Source organism: Gasterosteus aculeatus, chromosome 21 (assembly GCF_964276395.1).
Source record: "Gasterosteus aculeatus chromosome 21, fGasAcu3.hap1.1, whole genome shotgun sequence".
In the NCBI taxonomy this organism is placed as follows: domain Eukaryota; kingdom Metazoa; phylum Chordata; class Actinopteri; order Perciformes; family Gasterosteidae; genus Gasterosteus; species Gasterosteus aculeatus.
This window is the reverse complement of record NC_135708.1, coordinates 11,234,226-11,256,723: the sequence shown is the minus strand read 5'-3', so window position 1 is coordinate 11,256,723 and position 22,498 is coordinate 11,234,226. Positions and strand designations below refer to the sequence as shown.

At 48.6% G+C, this 22,498-nt stretch overlaps 1 protein-coding gene across 3 annotated transcripts in view; it reads right to left on the bottom strand.

Annotated features, from left to right (window-relative positions):
* bmp6 (bone morphogenetic protein 6) overlaps nucleotides 1–22,380 on the bottom strand; it is a 48,406-nt gene extending 26,026 nt beyond the window's left edge. Inside the window, exons 1-8 of one of the 3 annotated variants that reach the window (XM_078095700.1) lie at nucleotides 22,108–22,339; nucleotides 20,983–21,142; nucleotides 18,393–18,507; nucleotides 17,864–17,928; nucleotides 10,009–10,097; nucleotides 9,566–9,668; nucleotides 7,709–7,819; nucleotides 6,065–6,532 (exon numbers count right to left, since the gene is read on the bottom strand). In XM_078095700.1, the coding sequence (XP_077951826.1) occupies nucleotides 6,065–6,473 (409 nt within the window). In that variant the 5' untranslated portion in view covers nucleotides 6,474–6,532; nucleotides 7,709–7,819; nucleotides 9,566–9,668; ... (3 more) ...; nucleotides 20,983–21,142; nucleotides 22,108–22,339. Of the gene's footprint in view, nucleotides 1–6,064; nucleotides 6,533–7,302; nucleotides 7,328–7,708; nucleotides 7,852–9,565; nucleotides 9,669–10,008; nucleotides 10,098–17,863; nucleotides 17,929–18,392; nucleotides 18,508–20,982; nucleotides 21,143–22,107 lie in introns of those variants that run through there. The other 2 variants (XM_078095699.1, XM_040167881.2) reach the window with 2 other exon arrangements.
* Nucleotides 22,381–22,498: the final 118 nt, after the last annotated feature.

Here is a 22,498-nt window from a genome sequence, read left to right as displayed (position 1 = left end):
TTTTGTGGCTTTGGTTAATCAGTGTTCTGGGGGAAATACAGGAATCGAAACAAAGAAACACATTTGTTTGCGTCTTTTGCCTCTCTGTTTCCTTTGTTTTCTCCTTCTTTCGCGTATACAAACTCTGTATATACAAACACAGCCTCACACACACGCGCACACACACTAATTCCAGGTTAATGATCTCCTCTGCGTGGCCTTAACTTGACAGTTAAACACGAGACAAAGGCTGACAGCTTTAGGGCGCTTTTAGCAGGAAAGAGACACGCCGGAGTAAACAGACTCTCTTTCCGCCTCGTTTTGGGAACAGAACACACTCAGCAGCACACGTACGGATGCAAACTAAACGTGCATGCAACAGTACGACGGTTGCTGAAGTGCTTTCTGCGGACTACGCAAACTGCACAGTGAAAAGGCAACGATGGCCCGGACTGATGTGCGATTATCTTTAAAATCTCATTTAATGGAACTCTGATACTGGAGTCACAGACATGCACACAGTTAAACCTCTGCTGTAGCTTCAAAGAGATGAGTGGGTACGACTGTGATGACATCGCTCAAATATGAACCATCGATGGACATTCATCAAAAAACAGCAGCATTACCGGAAATCTAAAAATAGCATTTCAATTTGTTTAATCAGATGACGGAACGAAAGACCTCTTGAATGAGTTGCTCACTTCCGTTGGTGCTTTTGTATCGGCCCTCAACTTGGTTTTCGACAGCTGCCACTTGCATCAACTTTGCACCAGAGTAAAATATAGACGATGCTTTCGGGTCTGGAAAAGCCTTTAAAGCCGGATTTGGACCACGAGACCCTCCGGTGAAACGCACACCGTGATCAATTTGTCTCACACTCAGCCAGTAGCGCGATGCATCGCGCCTCGGCTTATATGAGCTCCTGGAGGAGGCCTTCGTATCAACCTGTTTCTGATCACCGCTCCAGACTTCTCCTGGAGGTCTGCGGCAGTAATTTGACGCGAGGGGAAAGAGACGCGAAGAGCCGAAAAGGAGAAAAACAACAGCAGATGTGTGAGAGCGCGGCGAAGCTCGTCCCCCGTCGCGCTCGAAGCGCGGCAGAACTTACGCAGCAAATTCCTCCACGCCTGCACCCAGAGGTGATAAATGGGAGCGGCGGGGGCCCTAATCAGATGTTCCGCCGGGGTTATCTGCTCCCGGCCCGATAGATCGTTACCAGGCGCGAGTGGGCCGCACTTCACCCCCTTATCTCGCCACACTCCTCCATCCCGCCCGCCGCTATCGCTCCCGACTGGAATGTCCAAACCAAGACGCGAGACAGGACGGGAGGAGCAACGGAGGACAGAGAAGAACAAACAAGGCGAGACGTGTAATCTCTGTATTTAGCTGCCTCCCCCCCCCCCCCCCCTAATCTCGGATGCCATCTCGTCCAGTTGAGCCGTGAGCGTGAGAGGGGGAGATATCATCGGGTGGGTGGGCGCGGGAGGCGGAGGAGGGATGTGTGCGTAGCTGGATGCTAAGAGGAGGGTGTGTGACGACTTCAAGTGTAAATGGAATGCTACGTTTTAAATGGCTAAATCTGATGACCTCAAGGTCAACCAACCCGCGTGTGCGTGCGTGTGTGCGTGCGTGTGCACGTCTGCATCTATGCAGCAAAGTTTAGCTGCGTCAACTCCTCCACCTACGAGGAGAAGCCTGACAGGACTCACGCACACACACTCGTGCGCACTGTTGCAGGACAATGGAGCCGTCACGTCACACCTCGTCCTTCAGGACGGACGCGCAGCTGCGCTGGAAAAAAAACACATGATCGGGTTGAGCAGAGAGACGATACGTGTTTTGCCAAAGAGTTTGACAACCGAAGAAAAAGGAAGCGCTTTAAAGCGGTGGAAGTCGGCGAGCGGCGTTGTTTGTGTGCGTCGGGCCGTTCCTGAACATCGGTGCGAGTTCAAGCGGCACATCGGTCACCGTAAACAGATGAAAACAAACAACATGGTTTTTTTTTGTTAATGTTACTTTTCTCACTATTGCAGGAAGGTTTCGAACGCCAAGTTTATGTCTCCTTTAGTCCGCTGCAGCATATCTCGAATTCCTCGCCGAACTTCTGGCTAATATTGTTTACGGTATGCTGGGAGTTGAGGCGAAGTGACGGGTGGTCCTCTCTTCGGCCCTGTTTCGGGTTTCTGAGGCTTTGCAAAGGAAGTGTTTCGAGACGGTTTGGTGAAACTTTTCCAAAGCTCCCTTTCTGCATCGAACAACTGACTCTTTGATTGAAGCCAACTCATTATTTGATCATGCCGGGGGCTTTGGGACACGTTTCACAGCAAAGGAAGTGGCTCACCTGGGCTAAGACGCTGAGAAATGTAGCCAGGCATCATAAGACAAGGAAAACAGACGCTTAACAGGCGCGTTTCATTTCAGAATAAGCCCTGGGCCGTCTGTACCCGGCTAATCTCACTAAAACCCACTTCTTAAAGCTTTTTTTTGGCTTGTTTGCCTTTAAAGTGCGGGAGGAAGGCTAGTAGAAAGCTTGGCTGTTGACTTAGGTAAGAGGCAAAGTGACAGCCCCGCTATAGCTATGCAATGAGGTGTGCAGAGACAGAGAGCAGAAGAAGAAGAAGAAGAAGAAGAAGAAGAAGAAGAAGAAGAAGAAGAAGAAGGAGCACAGTCATGATGACAGATGAGCCGACGAAAGCAGAAAAATAATCGCACAACATTTGAGCTACGTGAGGCGGGAACGCTCTTAAAATGGGCGGCAATAACTTTATGGCCACTTCATGGGCCTTGGTCTGATTGAACATAGGAGGGATATATATATATTTATATATATATGTACTATCGAACTGCAAAGTCTTTCAGTCGGTACCAAACAGCTCAAGGTTCATTCAAACCATCTTCTTGACGGGGGTCGTTGGGGTCAAGCTTACCTTTTAACAACAAAAGGGCATTTCAAACTGCTACTTTAAAGCTACTTTAAACCCATGAATGGATTTTCTCGGGATTATTATGGGACCCGCCGGACAAACAGAAAAGGATGGGGGAGCAAACATGCAACAGGAGCCAAGCCGCCGCACCTGTCTGCCCGGCAACGGCGAAGCCGAAGTCGTCACAGCTAAATGCAGATGACACAGCAACAACATTTGGACTTCCTGTTCTGCAAACCACAAAACCAAAGCCATTTCTGTGCATCTTTGACTCACCAGAACCACCAGCTCGACCACAAGGACTGAACCCGATAGGAATAGCTCATTTTCCCCTGAAGGCCCTGCAGGTATTTGCTCAGCAACGTGTCTCATTAATTGAGTGAGCGTTGACTTCTTGTATTTGGTTTCCACCGAGTTGCTCCTTACCAATATTGGTCAGTGTCTCCCCCCTTCACTCAACAATATATTACGGTGTGAGGGATTTATAGAAGGTCTGTGACCAGAGACCGGCCTCCGAGAAGGCAGGAGCAACCCTTTCCCCCTAAACATGGCTCACCTGGGGGTCTCCTGCACATATACGAAATACTAAACTACATGGACATGCCTCTTTAAAGATGTTTCAGGGATCCCGGCCGTGGCCTTCTGATGGCGTCACGTTATGTTTTCTTGTAAAGAACTTAAAGTTGGTGTCGCTTACATCCATGTACGCCGTCTTCCCGGTAGGAAAAACATCTCTGCGGCGCTACAAGAGGCGTGACCCTCCAAAGGGAACCTTTGACGGAGGCCGGTCGCTGCCGTGCATCCGGGACACGGTGGGACACAAGCACGAGTCATTCGGCACAGAGTGTCACTTCACTAGACCTCAGTGGAAAGCAGGACGTCCGCAAGGCAAACAGTGGTGCACGTGCTTTTCCGAGGAATGGAGATGAAAAGGGAGTCGGAAAATATGCTCCTCATCCCACAATGTGAAGTTTTCCACCACTTTGCGCAGCTCTTTTTTTCCTCAATGGCTGGTTCTGAATAAGTGATGAAAGCCGAGGAGAATGGATGAGGGAACAAGAGGGCTGCATCAATCACGCGGAGGCTGGGACCACTTGAGACTAGATGTAACGCAGGGTGCTCTTAAATCTACCCGAAGCCCAGGAGGATCCGCTCAGAAGATGAGCTCTCTATCTGTGCCGCAGCTGGCTGCGAAAGACATCAGTTCACGCCGACACTTACATGCTACGGGTCAGTTTAGACTCTGAGGTGATTGCATCTACACCCGGGGACGATTTGCTGGTGTGTTTTTTTTTTCTCCCCCTTTTAAATCTGATCATCAGTTTGAACGGAGCCGCTCCGGACTTCATGCTCTGATTTGCTTTCACAAGCAGAGATCACGCCGTGAAGGTGCCTCCCGGTGAATAAATCTGCTTTAGGTCTGTTAATCCTGAGCCACATATTTCATCGCTTGTGACAGATTGTTTGTCTTCGTTTCATTTATCTTGATTCTAATTTGTAGTTTCACTTCAGCCACACGTGATATCCAGATTTCTCGGCCGGTTTAGAAACAAAAAAAAAAAAAAAAGGGACCACCCAAGAGGCTTGTTGGGCCTCTTCATACTATGGCTTCCTAAGTCGCCCCGATCGAGCTGGAGACACATTAAAAACCAATCGGACGGCGATGACACACGGTAGTCGTGCAAGGCCTTATTCGCAAAGCAGATGGAAAGCCTTGGCCTGTCCGACATTAATTACAATCACATTCGGGGAGGAAACCACCCCCCACCCACACCCTCGCCCCCCCTCCAGGGCGGTTGGGACTCCGTGTACGGCTGGAAGGGATGGCAACCTAATCCCCCCGGTCACCGCAGAAATCTGAGGGAATCGTCAAAAGATGGACAGGACGCGATTAATCAAAGTCAGGAGCCAGATGTGCAAAGAAGGCTGCATGAACCCAAACTGACACAGAGCAGGAACACCAGCACCACAGACACACAAACGCCCCCGCCGCCACCCTCGCACCCCCACACAGAAGCCAGCGGAGAGGCCACGGTACACCAGACCAAAGCGACGGCCTTGCAGATCTGGTTCTCATCACCAAGTGTTGCAACATCAATACTCCGAGGACCAATAAGTGGAAGAACATTTGTTTCTTTCAAACTATTTATCTGATTTGTAACGTGTAGTGAGTCACTATAGTGAATGGTTTAAAAGGTGGGGTACACAATATTTCAAGGACTTCCTGTTCCAGTAAAAGCCAGGAAAAAAGAAGCCCTCAGTCTTCAGCTCTCATTGGCCGCATCACGACAAAGACTCTGGTTCCCAAGAAGAGTGACAATCTATCTAGACTTAAGCCGCGGGTCGGCCAGCGCCTCTGTTTATCTTCAGGCGCTTTGTTTAGAGTCCCCCAGTAAACACTGGAGCTGCTAATGGAAGGAAAGCTTTTGGGCTTTTATGTTCCCAAACCCTTGTGATTAAAGTGTCCCTCTTTATCGTCCCCGGGGCCAATTAAAGACGAATCTGCCGGAGTAACACAAATAACGCGACGCGATTTACGCACAGAAACCGCAACTTCGCTGCGCTGGAGGTCAACAGCAGGAATAGTCCTTTATACACAAATACCAGCGGTGGTGGTGGACGGCTTGCCCGGGATACAGGCTCTATTTTCCCCCTCCGAAGGCATAAATCACGGAGTAGATTGCAAAGCAGCGCCGACCACAGCATGTCGGTGCCATAAATGAGCCGAGGAGAGTGGACGTGTAACGACGAATCACTGCGCAACGACACCGACCTCATCAGTCGGTTGCACCCACAGCTGGGATGCGGGAGTGGGCTGCGTGGCCCCCGCGCGCTCCACGCAACGAGATGTGGGGCTTTACGCACCGTGCGCGCTGGTGCGTCTACACAGCGCCTCTGTGTTTAAAAGAAAACGTGGGTCTTCGAAGTTCAACGATGAAGATAAAAATAGAAGCCTGGTCCTGATCCAGGAGTCATTTCAAAAATCAGATCCCCGTATATTTACAAGGTTTTGTTGTAAAAGATTTTTCGAGCGAGCCTCCAATTCAACCACCTGTTCGTTCTTGGTTCCATTTAAAACGACGCAAGAAAAGAAAAGCTCGCACCGGGCGCAATGACGCGCACACGAAATCATCGATAAATTAAAAATGCAGCTAACTTACCAAGGTTAACGAAGCTCATGACCATGTCTGCGTCATTTAGAAAGGCACTTTCTTGATATGTGGCAAGAGGAGGACTCGGGGTCGTCTGCATGGGTTCGTACCGGTCCACGATGCCCTCCACCCGGCTCTTCTCCTCGTTCGATATGGTGTTGTATAAGTCCAGCATGAAAAGCGGAGCGGAGTTGTATTTCCCGTGCGGCGGATGCGGTCTCGGTCTGTGCGGCAGCCCGAGGATGGACAGGATCTCCTTCTGCATCTCCCTCTTCTCGTGCGTCCGGAGCCGCCGGTGGATGAAGCCCGGGTGCACCTCGTTGTTTCCATCCAGTGAATAGTTACTCCCCGCCACCAGGAACATGCAGCAATACGCAGTCCACCACAATCCGACCAGGGCAAGCCAGCAGCTGTTCATGGTGTTTCCCCGCTGTGTTCTCCGCTGTCCCAAGTGGGTCTCTCTTGGAGCTGCAGTCCCTTATCCAAATGTAAAAAAATAAAAGAAGAAGGCGTAATGGTAAACAAAAGTCCGTCGAAGCGCGCAGTTGTCAGTCACAGAGATCAAACGCGATACATGACTCGCGAATCAAGCCATTTGGAATACTTCCGATAGAGAAATGCGCAAAAAGGTGTCGGCGCTGCTTTCATTTCGGACTCCTGTCGCGCGCCGTGCTGCTTCGGGGGGTAGAGTGCACCATGAGAAACTTTATTCCGAGCGCTCCAGTAAGTCGGTCAAACGGCGCCGTTTGATACGACGTTCACGAATAAAAGCAGTCCGGCGACCGAAGCCATTTCACTCGTGCGGACGCGTTTGCGCTCCAAAGAGGTGCGATGTCGCAGCGTTGCGCACCGACGAACGTTGCCCTTTAACAGTGGAAGTGCGACGCAAGTCTAGCAGGAATCAGCAGGTTGCAGTATAATATCCGCGCGCGTGTACGTGTGCGTGTGCGTTTTCGGAAACCGCCCACTCTGTGCGCACTTTTAGCCAGAGGTGGAGCTCTGCGGGCTACGAGGACGGACTCCAACATCATATTTCCATATTTTGTTCGCTGCACAATAACAGAAAAAAGAGAGAAAAAAAAACGCAAAGTTGGTTTGCACTGGTGTTGCTCTCAATGCTCCTGCTGCGTTTTACGGCTTTTTGCCAGCTGGCCCGTTCACATCATGTGTTCACTTTTACGCTCGCGTGGTTGCGCTTTATTACATCATGCTCCCTCTTTTTTTTTAAGTCCTCGCTTACAACGAACCTGCCGCCATGACTCCCATCCAGAGTCCAGGTGGTTTCCCACCCCGCTGAAGCAGCACACATGTTGCCCAGTTGAGGCACGACCCCTGACGATGGAGTTGGAAACAGCAAGCAATGACGAGGAAGCAGCGATGGGATCAAACACTGCACAAATAAGCAGCTTAATTCACTGTAAAACTTAGCATTTGAAAAGTAAAGCAGCTGCGGGATGGAGCTGCCCCTTCATGGTTGTCTTTGCACCAAATGGTAAACTGCTGTGCACGTTCAGGTCTACAGATATTCAAGACTTGCAATAATATCCAGCTGACAACAGCTGGACATCACCAACTAATCTAGATATATGAGACAAGAAGGAGACATGTGCCCCTCTCCTTCCTCTTCCTCCCATCATTCCTTTCCCCCCTAACCTGTGTTATGTCTTCGTGGCCCCTTCAGACGTGATGGTCCTGGTGATAAGGTCCAAAGGTGTCCTATCTCTTGGCATCCCTGCTACTGCTGCTGCTGAGCCAGTATCTTATCTGCACGTGAAGAGTGAGAAGCAGCATCAAAGCTGCACATACCACACACACACACACACTCACACACACACACACACTTATGGCATTCAGACTAAATGCAGCACTTTGCACCGATCAGGCTAATAAACCAAACCTCATAATAGCTTTCAATACAATTATTTCTATGTTAACTAACAATGCTGGTGTTTGTGCCCGTTCCTCAGCACAGGCTTGATTAATATTACATGCAAGCATTTAACAATATTTACATTTTTAAATGTTTTTCCTGCTGCAGAAATCCTGTCAGTATAGTTTACAGAAGAAGTGCAAAGACTTGGATATTGTTTGAGCCAGTATGGTGCGTGTGTGCATTAGTGATTAGTGATGCAACCGAGAGGCTAAAATAATATATAGCGCGCTATCAAAATAACAAAACCAGGGCTGAAGACGTCCGAGAACCGTCTCTCTTCATTTATCACATTCTTTAGTTTTTTCTTAGACTCTAAATTCCCGTTTACTAAAAAGAAAGCGTGTTCATGATGTAAAACACAGATTCACACAACGAACAGTGAGTCGCCTCAAGATGCCTTCAAGCTGAGTAAAACAATGATAGGAAACCAAGGATTCTTACCACTGTGAGTTGGTTAATGTTTTAAACACTTGACGGGTCATTAACTTTGGGCCTGTGTCATATTAAACCAACACAAACCAGCTCTAAAGCATCTAAAGCCATTTCTCCTCCCTCCTCCTCGGTGCTCCCCAGCGCAAGATAACATTCCTGCCTTGAACACTTTGGCCTTTTTTCTTTTTCTTTTTTAAAAGGTGCTTAATACTCAATACTGTCGTTAACATTTTACTTGACATTAAGCAACTGTGCGTGCACGTCTGTGTGTGTTTGCGCACATCCCTGGAGGCAGAGCAGGTGATGTGTGTGTTCGGCGGGTGAATTGGAAGTAGAGGGAGGAGGAGGAAACATTAAACAGAGGTTCTGTGTCCTGTCATCACACTGTCTAGACAGGACACCTCCTAGACCTAATGAGGTCTTTGTCTGCTTGAATCGCTCTCTTTCGAGCGAGCGCACACACACACACACACACAAATATCTCCATACATCTTGGTTTTTCCTCATTTCCTGTCCTCCTGTAAGACATTTTTTACCAAAGCGCATTAAAGCCACACACGGGGAGATTCTTGCACGCGTGCCGTGTGCTCGGGCGCCTGCCCGGCACGCAGAGGGAGGCCGAAGCGTGCTCCGAAAACAGAGGAATGTTTACACCTGGCGCAGATCTGACAAGAGCTGCTGAGTCTTCTGCAATAATTACAGCATATTGCGCCGGTTACTGGGTCACACGAACACACGTCTTATCCCAGTAATCAGGTGTCCTTCAAAGCAAAAATGGCAGCTGCTGCAGGCTTCGTTCTTTTGATGCCTTTTTAATCTTTTGTGACGGATTGGTTTCGTTGTCCAGCCTTCCTATTGTTCTGATATCTGGTGATGCTCCTTCACGATCCGCTTTGAAACGGGAAAAAAATAAATGAAAAAAAGGTACAAGACCATTTCTTTAAACAACATGTGTATTTGTAATTCACTGATGAAGAGAATGAGTTTTGTTCAATCAGCTCGTGCACACGTTGCTATGGGAAACGTGAAGCTTGCTGACAACGATAGCAAATTGTGGCGCTGCTTAAACTACATTTAGCTTTGCCTCTTATCTTCATTTCTGGGATTTACGTCCGACGTTGAGGCCTTCGGATGTTATAGATCACCTGAGATACCCCGAGGCTTCTGCCAACTAAAGGCTCTGGCAACCTGTCGCTCCGGCAACGGAGACGGAGTGGGATTGGATTTCAGGAATTCCTGCTCCTCGGCCTGGACAGAGGATGAGATGAAACACAACTTAAAAATGGAAAGACAGCAAACTGTATAAGGGTAATTATTCAAAATATGAAAAAAGTTTTATCCTTTTTCACATTTTTTTATCTGACACACATCTGACTTTCTAGTGTGCATTATCTTTTTAGTATGAGAATCAACTTTGAAAAAAGTGAAACACAATAGATCCCGAATGATCTCTCATGCATGACATGCTTCATTGTTCAATCTCAACAAATGCAGTCTGTCTGCCAGGATATCAGTGATATAGTGATAAAGTAATATTTCTGTAATGTGCCGTCCTGTTGCCATATGACCCGTCCTGTGAGAAACGCACCGGTGTGCAGGAGGAGGAAGCGCTGCGGCAGCTGCTCCTGGATCAGCGGTTGGTCGGCCCTGCAGGAGCTGATCTTCTTCGCATAAACACTGCAAATGATAACGGGTTAATCAGCAAATAAGTGTTCAAAGTGTTTCTGATTATTAAAACCGTAATCGCCAGCCCTTCCCGGCTGCTTCCGCTCTGCTTCCTCACCCACATGAAAGCGCCGGGTAATATCCCAAATCAGTCCTATGGAAAGAACTACGCCTCACGATGCCGCACTTTGATGCCCCGTGTGTATGTGTTGGTGAGCTGCTACTTATTCGCCCTCCTCTGATGTTAAACCAGAGCTAAGTGATCCCTCATCCCTCACAGAGCCCAATTAGGCCCAGGCTTGACTGTGGGAAGAGGGACTTCCGAAAAGAATTAGGCTAATCTCTTTCTAACATCTAAAGAGAGAGACACAGAGCGAGAGAGAGAGAGAGAGGGGGGGGCTCACATGGATACGCCTTTTGGGGATTTTAGGGATACGGGGGCATTCATGCATTAATAGGAAATGCCGTACTGAAATGCAAGCATTACTTTATCCTCCGACTGCTGCTGCTGCTTGATGGAGGGACGAGGGGAGTGCTGATGGTGAGTTTTGGCTTCGGCGCGGCGTTGAAGCCAAATTAAGACAACAGATTCACTGTTGTCTGATCTTACTGACAAAGACGGTTTTCCTGAGTGGAAATGGGTCACAGGCCAGTTTCTCAGTGGTGTCTACACGGCAGTAAAAAACAATACCAGCCTCTCCATCTCTGGTCTTCACATCTCTACAGTTGGGCATCAAATATCCTAAAATACCGACTCCAATAAAAAATTGTCAACGTGTTTTGTGTTGGATGTAGAAAACTATATATTATCTTTATTTCGCTACCACCAAAGCAATGGCAGTGTAGTTTTAAACAGGTGAAAATATGATTTAAAAAGGATGTTATCATCTGTTAATTTAGATTAGGAACTCTAACATTCAGTTTTATTCATATCTTTTTCAAAACAGATGCAGCAGACAACATTTGTTAGTTATTCGTAATACATTGGGGTGCGATACCCATGATGCAGCGGTCATGAACACCTGCATACACTGCGAGCACAGCAAAAGCATCCCGGGCTCCAGTCAGAAGACGGGATGAGAGTTTAGAGATGAATACGTCTTTGGTGGACGTTGGGAGTCAAACGGTGGGACACAAACGTCAGGCGGGTCTATTACTATCATCTATAATTCCACTTAGATTTTTGGGTTAGAAGATTGTAATTTAGATATTTTTGGCATTTGGACGAAACGAGCATCTGAAAGGCGTCCGATCGGGCTGCGAGGATCCCGGAAAGCCTGAATCACCTTCAGACCAAAGAGGGTGAAAGGAAACGCAGCCCGCTGCAGCAGAGCATCGGGCCCGGGAAGCTCACGGTTGTGTGAAAACTGCCAAAGAAACGCATAATACAGAATACATTGCTGGCGTTAATCGAGGTTACAGCTATCTGGGGAACAGCGATTTCACTCTTTAAGTGTAACTCTGCTTTCTGTCCTGCAGTCAGAATGTGAACGCCTCCTCGCTCGCGGTCCCTCCGGACACATTTACATTATTACCGAGTGCACCGCGGAGAGCGGCGGGACGGGAGGGAGAAACCAGAGAGTACACTGCGAGGTACGGTAAGCCTCTGGCATCCGTCCTAATTTCTAAAGAGCTCCAGCTGGAACCGAAACGCTTTCTACCGTTGAGCGCTCCCAAGTTCCACGCCACAATCCCGACTCCCTAATTCCTCCAAGTCGCTGATTCTATTTGACCGCCCCTTATTGAGAGCACATGTGTCGGACATGTTTTCATAACCCCAAATCATCGTGCTCGCTTTCAGGTTGTTTTTTTTTCTTTCATTCTGCAGGGAGCCGTGGAAATAATGTGATTCTATTGATTCTCTTTCTTTCTCTGAGCCGGTCAAATGAATTAAAAAGGAAAACTACTGGCGTTAACATACATGCGACCAATCCGGGGGCCTGGTCAGGCTTCACACACAGTCAGCGCTCTGGCGGACAGGCTGGGATTTGGTGGGGGAGAAAAAAAAACTGCATCTCTGAATCCCCGATTACAGGAGTGTATCATGGCCCAACTTAAATGGCAGAGTGTTCCGCTGATGAAATGGCGCGTAAGCGACAGCCGAATTCCCCTTGCTGCATCTCCAGAATAGCACAGACCCTCGCAGCGCAGGTGTGTGTGTGTGTGTGAGAGAGAGGTTCAAGGTCTTTTCAACATTTACTGAGGCAACAGCGGAGAGTGTTTTCAGCCGGTTTTGCTCCGCCGAGCTTTGTCTTGCACCACATGTGACTACACACACATGCACCCACAAGAGAATTCCTCTACAAGTGTGTAGAGAAACACACACACACACACACACACACACACACACACCCTTTGTTTTATGTGCACCCACAGCCCTAATCAGATTAACACGGCTCTTTTATCATAGATTTTTAGCTATTTCAACAATTTTTGAACAGTTCTATTTGAACAACATATTGATGTATTTTAAAATAATAAACCCTTTTCACAATATATTACTTTTTATTATTTTTTCTATTTAAATGGTCTAAATTAGCCTTTTAGCTATGTATTTAAAAATGTAACAATTCCTATTTGAAAATAGATCAAGCTTGCTAGATGTAACTTTTTTTCAATTGTTTTAGATTAAAATAAAATAAAATAATTTCGTCATCATTTTAGCTATTTCTACCATCTTGCCAGTGCTTTATCCAATCTATTTAATCCGTCATAATTGCTGTAGTCCTCAGCAAAGCGCTTCTCCGTGTCGCGTCCAGCCCCATCACCCTTGATTGCAGCAAAAGACAGAAAGAGGAAGCGAAAATCAATGACAAAGAGACAGGAGGCCGGCCAGAAAGCAGCGGGGGGGAAGACAGACCCCGACTCTAACGGGGACAGATAAAGAGACAGGTCGACCTCCAGTCTGTCTGTCTTTGGTGCTGCTGTTGGCACCATCGCTATCAGCGACCGGAAGGATCTCCCCTCTTATCCACGGCGCTCGTCTCCAGCGCCTCCACCCCTTCAGTCCTGCCTGACAGTCCCGTCTGTCATGCTTTGTGCCACATGAGTGGGAGCCGAGAGCTTTTAAGAGACTCGCCGAAGCACTTTCAACTCCAAAAAGGCACGTTTGGCCTGAAAAGGCCGATGGCGGAGAGCGGCGCTTTCTGATCCCCTATTCCAAGTTTCACAGAGAAAAAACATTTGGCAGCGATCCTGACACGAGATAATCAGATCCGCCCAACAAAAGTCTGGATTTTTTCATTGTTGTTCTTCAGTGACGAGATTCACGTTTGGAAAGGAGCCGTCTTGTTCAGAGCAGATAAGAGACTGTCCAGACTGCGGCTTGTTATTAGCAAGGTTGAGCATGAGTCAGCAGAGCCTATTGTTTAATAACTAAATATAAGAGGTGGTTCTCTTCCTGCCTCGCGGGGCCATAACAGCTTATCTCACTGCCGTGAAGGAGGGAACCTTGTATTTTATCTACTTGCTTACAGAGTTTGACATTATGTGTCTATGGTCCCAGATCTACTGTGAGTCATCACGAATGGGTCCAGCAAGACACAGATGTCTCCAACCCTCAATCAGCATTCATGTGAAGGTTTTTATTACAATTGACACTGAAATCATTACTGCAGAGATTCTTTCAGTGACTTTTGTTTGTGAAACAACTCTCTTAACTACTACAACATGTACTGAATAGGCCGTAAACTACAATGCATTATGGCCTTTTGAAAAATGCCCCATGGCCGGCCTAATTTCACCCGTACGTATTTTGATACATTAGCGTACTTAATCCCATCTGTCTTTATATTCCGAGCATCATTCCAATGGTAACATTAGGTAGCAGTTATGGAAGAGCGGTGGCCATCCTTCCCTTTGCTGAATTCCTACCAGCTTAAAGACTGCCGCTCCGCCGCTGACCTCTGACCTCCCTGTGGAGTTGGGAGGTCCAAACAGAGAAGTCAGATTTTTATCTCCACGATATTGGAACCATGTCCGATGGGAGGAGATCACATCCAACAGCTAGCGCCACACGAGGCCTGAGAACCGCGTGTGAAACGCGACACGCCGAGGTGTTCTGCTTTGCTGCTGGTGCTGCTGGTGTCCGCACCACATCAAAGAAAAACACACAACAATGGCCTCCCATGAGGGCAATGCGATTAAGTTTGATGTGGATTAACGATTTCCGGAGAACTCCAGACTTAAAATGGACAGAGAGAAAAGAGCAGACCTTCAATCGGGGACTCACTTTGAATCCTCAGTAGGAAAGGAGGCAAATAGCTGCATTGGGTGGGGTCACGACACGACACACACAGTTAACTGATTCATGTGTTCAGCCCACTGGGTTGTGTATCCTTCAGTTTGCAGAGCGCCGTTACATGAGACCACCAGGGCTGCAAGCGGGGCCTTCAACCATGAAGCATTATTGTGCCGCGGTGACATTTTCAGCCAAATGCCGATATTGTAGGGTTGCTGTTTAACAACTTACTTCAAGTGAGACATTTGATAAATAATAATGTGAATATAATTACTGTGTGGGTGAAGGCACATTTGATTTTCTTCGGTAAATTCAGATTCCCGTATTGACATTTCTGTAACCTGCATCCTTTTGAGCCAGAAAAAAAGCGACGCTTTTGCCACATTACGATAATCCGAAGTCTGAGACAACATCCTTACATCACCCGGCACAAGTACAACGTATTCACTATGGCTCTCGACGTGATAATCCAGCGAGGCCCATATCTTTCCTATCGATTCATCCACAAAAGACGTTGACCCCCTGCATGCGACTCAACCCTCGATGGGAAAGCCTGCCGGTTTTGAGGCCCGGTGATGTCATCGCTGGACGATGTCACTCAGTCTCAAACGGACTGAGCGGGTGTTTGAATTGGCCGCTGTTATGTCAGCTTTGGACGGAGGTTTGACTTCCATTCAACATGTGGCTTCTCTATATTTGGCACTCTTCGTCCGGTTCCCCATCCCTGTAGAGAGACTGAGCTTTAATACCGGGAAGACCAGCAAGGTTTTGACTGGCGTGCGTGTGCGCGTGCCTTCGAGGGGTCCCCACTTCAAACAAGGAAATCGGAGGAGTACTACACGGCCAAACGTCTGCGCTCGTCTGATTTAGCCTCACCATTCAGAGAAAAAGAATCACACAACTATTTTAGCTTTCCTTTTCCGGTGCCAACTTCTCTCTCTCCCTTTTTTCTCTCGCTTTGTGATGTTCCTCTGGTTTAGAGAACCAAAATAACATCAGGGAATTAGGTGAGCACGGTGGTTTTTCATTCAGGTCTCTCAAAATCCAAACGAGCAGCAGACGCTAATACCAGACTTCTGTGACGCAACCATCTCCTCCTTCTCATTTCCTCCTCGGTGAGGCGGAGGGGCCCCCGGACAGGAAGCCGCAGGTTCGGCAGCCAATCGCGTGCCAGAAAGCTGTCAGGTCCTTGTGGTTGCCATTGGCCCACATCAGAGCAGTGCAGTTTCTTACTCCAAAGCCATCGGGGATTCCCTCCGGCTGCTGCCATCTGTGCCCGACCCCAAAACGGTTACAGAATACAACCATTAAAAGGAAATAATCTGTAAGAAACACAGGATCTTTAAATACACACCGGGCATCACACAGAGCGCAGCTGCTTTTGATGTAAATTGGGAAGGAAGTTTGGTTTTCAATTGTTTAATATTGGGGAAGATGCAGACTTTTTTCCACCGTAAAGTCAATCCTGTGAGAAATGTCTCATGTGTACGAAACTACACCAACCTAAATACACCAACTACAGGCTTGGGAAGGTGAAGATGATACGCAGAGTACGGCCACAACAGCCCTGAAAATCAGCAGGCAAAGTAATAATCACTCTGCTAAATGCACATCCGACGAGGACCAAATCTTTGGCAAAAGACGTCAGTGTGTTGACAAACGAGCTGGAAGACGCGCGGCAATCGAGACGCAGCGAGTCAAATACTGGGAGGAAATGAGCAACTCAACGCGTCAAAACCACATCAACGCTCCTTTCTGCCTCACAAACACAGTTTTGAGCCGAGGAGGTTTGATCGCAGGCATTCGATTGACTCCTCAAGAGTCTTGAATCGGTTGAAAGACGTTTGTGTCGCTCTGACCATCCAAGCAGATCCAAGGCTCCTTTTCTTCGACCGTACGTGCGTGTGTGTGTGTGTGTGTGTCGGGGGCCGTTAGAAAGGCCCAGAATGACGGCGATGCACTCGGCCGTTTTATCACCAGAGGTGCTGCGTGAGGCGGCCAGCGTCAGTGTGAAACAGGCAAAAAAGAGAAAAGGCCTTTTTGAGAAAGTGCGAGTCGCCGCCAACCACAAAAGGTCCTTGAGCACGCAGCCAAAATATTGTTCAGTTCGCTGCGGTAGAATGTAATATCAGGAGATGACTACGACCTTGGTATCATACGTCTTCCCCCGTGCTGGACTTCCCTGATCTGCTGATCAGCGTTTTCCTACTGCAGCTCACTGGGCCGAGAGGTCGCTTGGTGACCTTTGCATTCTTCCCACTCCTTTTTTTCCGAACAGTTTTTTTTCTGTTGTGTCTTAGCTCTTTGTTGTTCTACTTTTTTTTTAATAATTTGTATTTTCTTGGTGTGTACAAGTAGTAACATTTTACATTTTTTTCCCTTTTATACATGTTCGAAAAAATTAATTCAAAATTCAAATTCAATTCAACCTTTGGGGAGAGATTCTCCACAGTGAATAAACGCCCGGCAGGAGACGTGTGCCGCTTGCAATGAGACACTTGAATGAATGCAACCGGTCATCATTGGTCAGCAGGGAGACGATCCGGTACCGGAACGGAAGGAGGACCAGGGCACTGCCAGGGTGCCCTCCTGTAAATGACAGGCCTGCGACGATAAGCCCTGCAGTTTACACGCTAAATCCAGTACGGCCGGTAAATTATAGTACAACAGTTGTATTTTAAACCCTTCGGCAGCGTTGCGCCGGCTGTGACGGCTACGCGAGAGGCGCTGCGCCGGTCCGACGTCGAGGCCCGGCCACGCGGGGTCCGCATCAGCTTAAAGTGTTTACAGCGGCAGAATCCAAAGTACTACTTGTTCTTTCGAACGAGTCAGCGGGGCGAACCCGCGTCACAGCGAGGAAAGTGTTGTTTGTGAGGAAATTGTGCGACATAAATAATGTGGAAGCCCTGCTTGGCCCCCGCAGTGGAAACCTGGCACGGCGTCGCTTCCTCTCTCCGACTTATCAAGGCGGCCCGGCCGCCGGCGTTATCGCGCCGCGACTCCGTCCTCCGCGCGCAAAAACAAGAGGAGGCCGGCGTGATAACGGGGGACGGAGTAACAGAGTCGAAAAATAGAAACAGCGTGGACTTCCTGGCCTCAGGGCACAGACGACGTGTGCGTGGATGCAAAGAAAAACACGCGGCCGCTCGGCCCGTGGACAGATATAATTAGATGAGCCAACACACAAAGGCAGGAGGAACCGAAAAACTGAGAATACGCTGGTGGAGCTCGAGGAAGAACTACTGCTGTATATGAGCAGCATCAGTATCACTAGTATCTGAAGTAAAGGAAATGTGCTTTGAGTACTTTGAGCTGGTAGCAGCAACATGAATACTAACAGATGAGTAGAAGCTACAACAACAGCAGTGAGCTTGTTGTAGTGGGAGGATTCGAGGCAGTACCACTAGTACCACTAGTAGCAGAGATGCGTTTGGAGTAGTTGTCAGATGCTCTTCTCCTACTGCAACTACTGGTGCAAGAGCAGTACAACGTAGTACAACAGTACCTGCAGCAGGAGACAACAAGGGGTTCGACGTACCAAACCTGCGCCTGCACGTCTGTCTGCTGCCATCAGCGGCCCAACGGCTCCCAACGGGCTGAACCCTGGAAGAAACAACCCCCATCAATACCTCAAAACACACACACTGGAGATACGTGCAAATGTGGAGGACTTAAGCCCGGTGAAATCAACACAGAGGGAACGCACACGGCAGCAGCACGGCTTCCTGTGGAATATGTCCAACACCGCTGTCAAACAAAAGAGCACTAAATGCAAAAGAAGGTATTCTGTTACACATCACGGTGCCGTTGTGCACAGGAGGTCCACTCAGTCCACAGGACTTCACATGCGACGGTGGAGGCCGTAGTTTCAGTATCATTTATTCCCTAACCTTTCTTTTTTTAGTCGAGTGGGCCGGAGGCGACAACACTGAGGCATTTCTCTGACTCAATACCATTCAAAAAACGCTCAGAAGTATCCAAAATCACTACTAACCACGTCTCATGGTTTTACATTTTTGCGGAAACCTTTAGCCCTCAATTAAGATCATAAGGAAATGCAGACGTACCCCGTCAGTAGCTCACCAATCGGACCGGGACCCTTGGTGGCATCTTGCTCCAATTTGAGGGAGGCTGTGCGATTGGCCGGCTGGCTCAGATCATAACCAGCGCACAAATTCCCTCCTGCACGGAGACCACAAAATTACAAAGTATGGCAGCTGGAAAGTCGGAGAGGAAGGGAAAATGATGAGGATGAAAAAAAATAAAACAACAAGTTGGAGCCGGAGTCCGAGGGCTGCAATTTGGACAGCAGCTTTGCTTCGGGCTTCGCTGGCACACAAAGGCCTCTCTTCCCATGTGCTCAACACGCACACGCACGCACAATCTCCTCATTAACGGAACACTAACATACTCCGACCACAGCCCCTTCCGTTGGATTCATGTGGTAATTACAACATCGCCCAAGAGGCCTACAAACACTATGTCACAGGCTCAGGCAGAGGCTCGTAAAGTCCTCCTCTCCCCGCAACGCAGCAGTAACGCAAATGATTACAACAAACCAAAAGTGGGCCGGCGACACCCATCAGCTGGGAGCTTTGATTACAGCTGTGGGTCAACGCGGGGCAGTCGTAGAGGAACGGGTGCGTCACGCTGTTTACGGGAGCAGCGACGTGACGGAGATCCCCGGAGACCTTTGTCCCCCCCGCGGAGGGAGAAGAAAGGAGCAGGAGCCGCGAGGGAGCTGGTCCGGTCGTTACTGCGGGATCCAGAACCCGGCGGATTGAACGGAGCAGCGGACAGGGAGGCGTAGCTGAAGGGTCATTGTGCACCAAGAAGTCTCCAGTCTTCAGAGTGTAAAGCTGAGGAGTGGCGGGACGATTAGCGGGGTAGCAAAGGCCACATTAAAAACTGAGCCTGAGGTGCTGCGTGAAATTAAGCTGCATTCACTGGAAAATTTAAAAAAAAGCTTTCATGTTGGAAAACTAATTGTAATGTCTTTTATTAACCTGGTGCAATAGGACATCCAGAACCACCGATGAAGAGCCGCAAACAGCCACCGCTCCGTGTGCAGGGGACACGAGCCAAAACAGCTGGGAAAGCCCGGGATTTGTACACGTGTGCGTTTGAATTTGAGGCCGCAGTGAAAACGTGCTCATGTTTCAACATTATAACAGGAATGTAAATAGAATGAATGCAGAAATGTCCCCTGCTACTTCTACACTGTAATTAGGTCATAACCACACATGCGTTCATGTGAGAGCAGGAATTTACTGTGCAGTCTTTCAGATTTGACTGCATCCTTAAGTGGGTCAAGGATTTATTCGCCGATTCGTTTCTCCATTAAACCGGTCGGTTGTTTGGTTTACTGCGTGATACCGTTCCTGTGTGACGACTTCAGCTGAGCACGTGTAGATCGAACCTGACAACAAACCTCCCAAACACTCTAAATACATAAACCTGCAGACAGTCACTGCGCCCAATTTCACAAATGACATAAAAACACTTTGACACTGAAAAACGAGAGCTGGGAGTGTTCGCGTCGGCGCTGATTTAAAACAAAATGGATCCCTCGCGCTTCCGGCGGCGCTCCGGGTCAAACCGCGGGGCCTCCAGAGCGGCGACAGGAACGTGTGGCGGGACGATTAAAAGCGCATTACAGGCACGGCGGGAATAACAGCGGAGCCGCTCGCTGGCAGCCCGTTTAGCGCCGGCTAATTGCTCCTCTGCACACACCGTTGTCTGTTCGGGGCGCAGACCGGTTGGCCCTCGGCAGCCGCCATGCGCGAGGCTCCAACCTCCGAAGTACCGAGACAAAGTACGCGCTTGTCCCTCCTGGGGCCGCCGTGCACTTTGTAAGGCGGACAGGTTGATCCAGGCTGTGGACATTATTTCCACTGAGGGGAGGGAGTTCGTTGGGCGCGCGATTATTTTCACAGGCAATAGGAGCCGCGGCGGGTTTCTGGCTTTGGCCGCCTGACGCTGTGCAGGCAAGTGTGTGTTTGTCCTGTGTGTGTGTGTGTGTGTGTGTGTGTGTGTGTGTGTGTGTGTGTGTGTGTGCAGTGTGCACTTGGTCAGGTCACCGACGGTGCTTCCGCCAGTTCTGAGGACTCCAAGGAGCAGAAGAACTAAGAAGGAGTCTCAATCTGATGACTTTCCACAACTGCATCACGGCCATTTGTCAACATGTCCTTCCTCTACGGTTTGAAAACACGTTTCAATCCATGGCGATTAATATTAAAGCATTATTAAAACACCTGAGATTCTCAAACTATAATGACTCCAAATGACAAAGGCAAAGGAGAAGTCCCAACGCGGTACCCCATAAATGACACAGTGGTTTCACACTTTGGGTTTTGTGCAGATCAAACAGATGTAATTACTGTTGAAGGCTGTGAAGTCGATTTTGTCGACTTTTGCACCATTGTCTTGTGTTGTTGGGGTGTGCTAAGCTAATCGTCTCCCTCTATGTACGAATGCAAATTAGCATTTCGGATTTATTTTAGGGTGGACTGCTCTTAGGATTCCACGATATTAACATAAAATTGCATAAAGCCATTTTTATTTTTATTTTTTTAAAGGCACAGACGTAAAGAGGAAGAGGAGGGAAATGACTGATGCTGAATTCGGCTGGTTGGCCTCATCCATTCCATCTCTTACCATTGTCTCACTTTTCCCATGAGGAACGCCACGTTTGAGCCCCGGGTCACTGCGAGACGCCTCGCTGTCTCCTGGTCCACCGCATTACGCACCTTGGGACGGTTTATCGCCACGGTAACCACGGACCCCCTGCTCTCCGGGACCACAGTCTGCACCGCAACTAATGACAGAGAATGATAGAGATGCAGAGACTGAAACCAATATGGACCACAACACTTCGAAAGAGGCCGGCCCAGAGACATTAAGTTTAACCTCCACACCAGGAGGGACGGAGATGGAATGTAAATCTTTCTATGGGGACAGACTTCACGACACAAACGGAGACAGACGGCGAGACGATGGAAATGGGCGGGTTGAGGCGAGGCCCTTGGCTCCTACTCGGGGGGGTTTAGCGTGCCGGGCGTTGTGGCTTGAGGTCGTGGCAGGTAGCTGGCTTGACATTGTTTAGGGTCGTCCCGGGGGATTCCGATTGTCCACCTCGGACCAGAGGCAACCGCATCCGAGAGAAAGCAGCCTGGAACAAACAAAGCTACTGGGCTCCTGAGGGCTGTTCTATGGAGCAGAGACCGCTAAAGAAGTGACGCAGGGAGGATGGTTGAGGCAGCGTTTCCTACACTGCTTCACCTCAAACACATTACCACACAGTGCAGTGTTTATTTTATGTTATTTATTTGTTATTTATTTCACAGCTACACTTAACTGTGAGTCGGAGCAACAACAAGCAGTGATCCCCCAGAGGAAGGAGGACTGTAGGTGGACCATAAAAATAATAATGGCTGCATACCATTGTGGTTGAGCAATGGTATGCAGTAATGGTAATTGCTCTGTTATGACCCGTCAACGTGCACGTCGTGAAAAAGGTCCACCCGTCACGTGATAAATGACACTTCATTGAGAAAGGCGTTCCGGTCGCGAGCGGACAGTAAAGTTAACCCAAACAGTTTGAATTCTAATTCAAATAAGTAATTATCTCATTGATGACGTCTCGGCTGGAGGAGTCCTAACAGACGTCACAACCGAGTGTGACTTCGCGTGAGATGCGCGCGTAACGTCTTCTCTGACGTTACGGCGGCCTCTGCTGCCCCCCGCCGGCACAATGACGTCACTGCAGGCGTCCACACATACCTGTGCGCATGGACACGAATCTCCCGCTGCAGAGTGGAACACCGACAACAAACTCTCCTTTATCGAGTTTTCAATGTCAATAAGTAACATAACATTGCAATTTAACGCCATTGCTGCCACTGGTTTTAGACTTAATACGTACACGAATTAGGTCATAGTTCAACACATTAAGTTGTTTTTTTGTTTTTTTAACTAGCGTTTAGTCGTCTTTCGGCTGCACGCCAGCTCGTCTGAACAGGTGCAACACCTTTAAGTTTCCCCACAGAAACCACTGGAGAACCGAAGGTTCTGGTGCACTGCGGGTAGAAACTGCGGCCGTGCAGCAGGTGGAGACTTTAAACGGCTTCTTCCGCAACGAGAGGAAGCATCGTGCTTCTGTGAAACGAAGAAA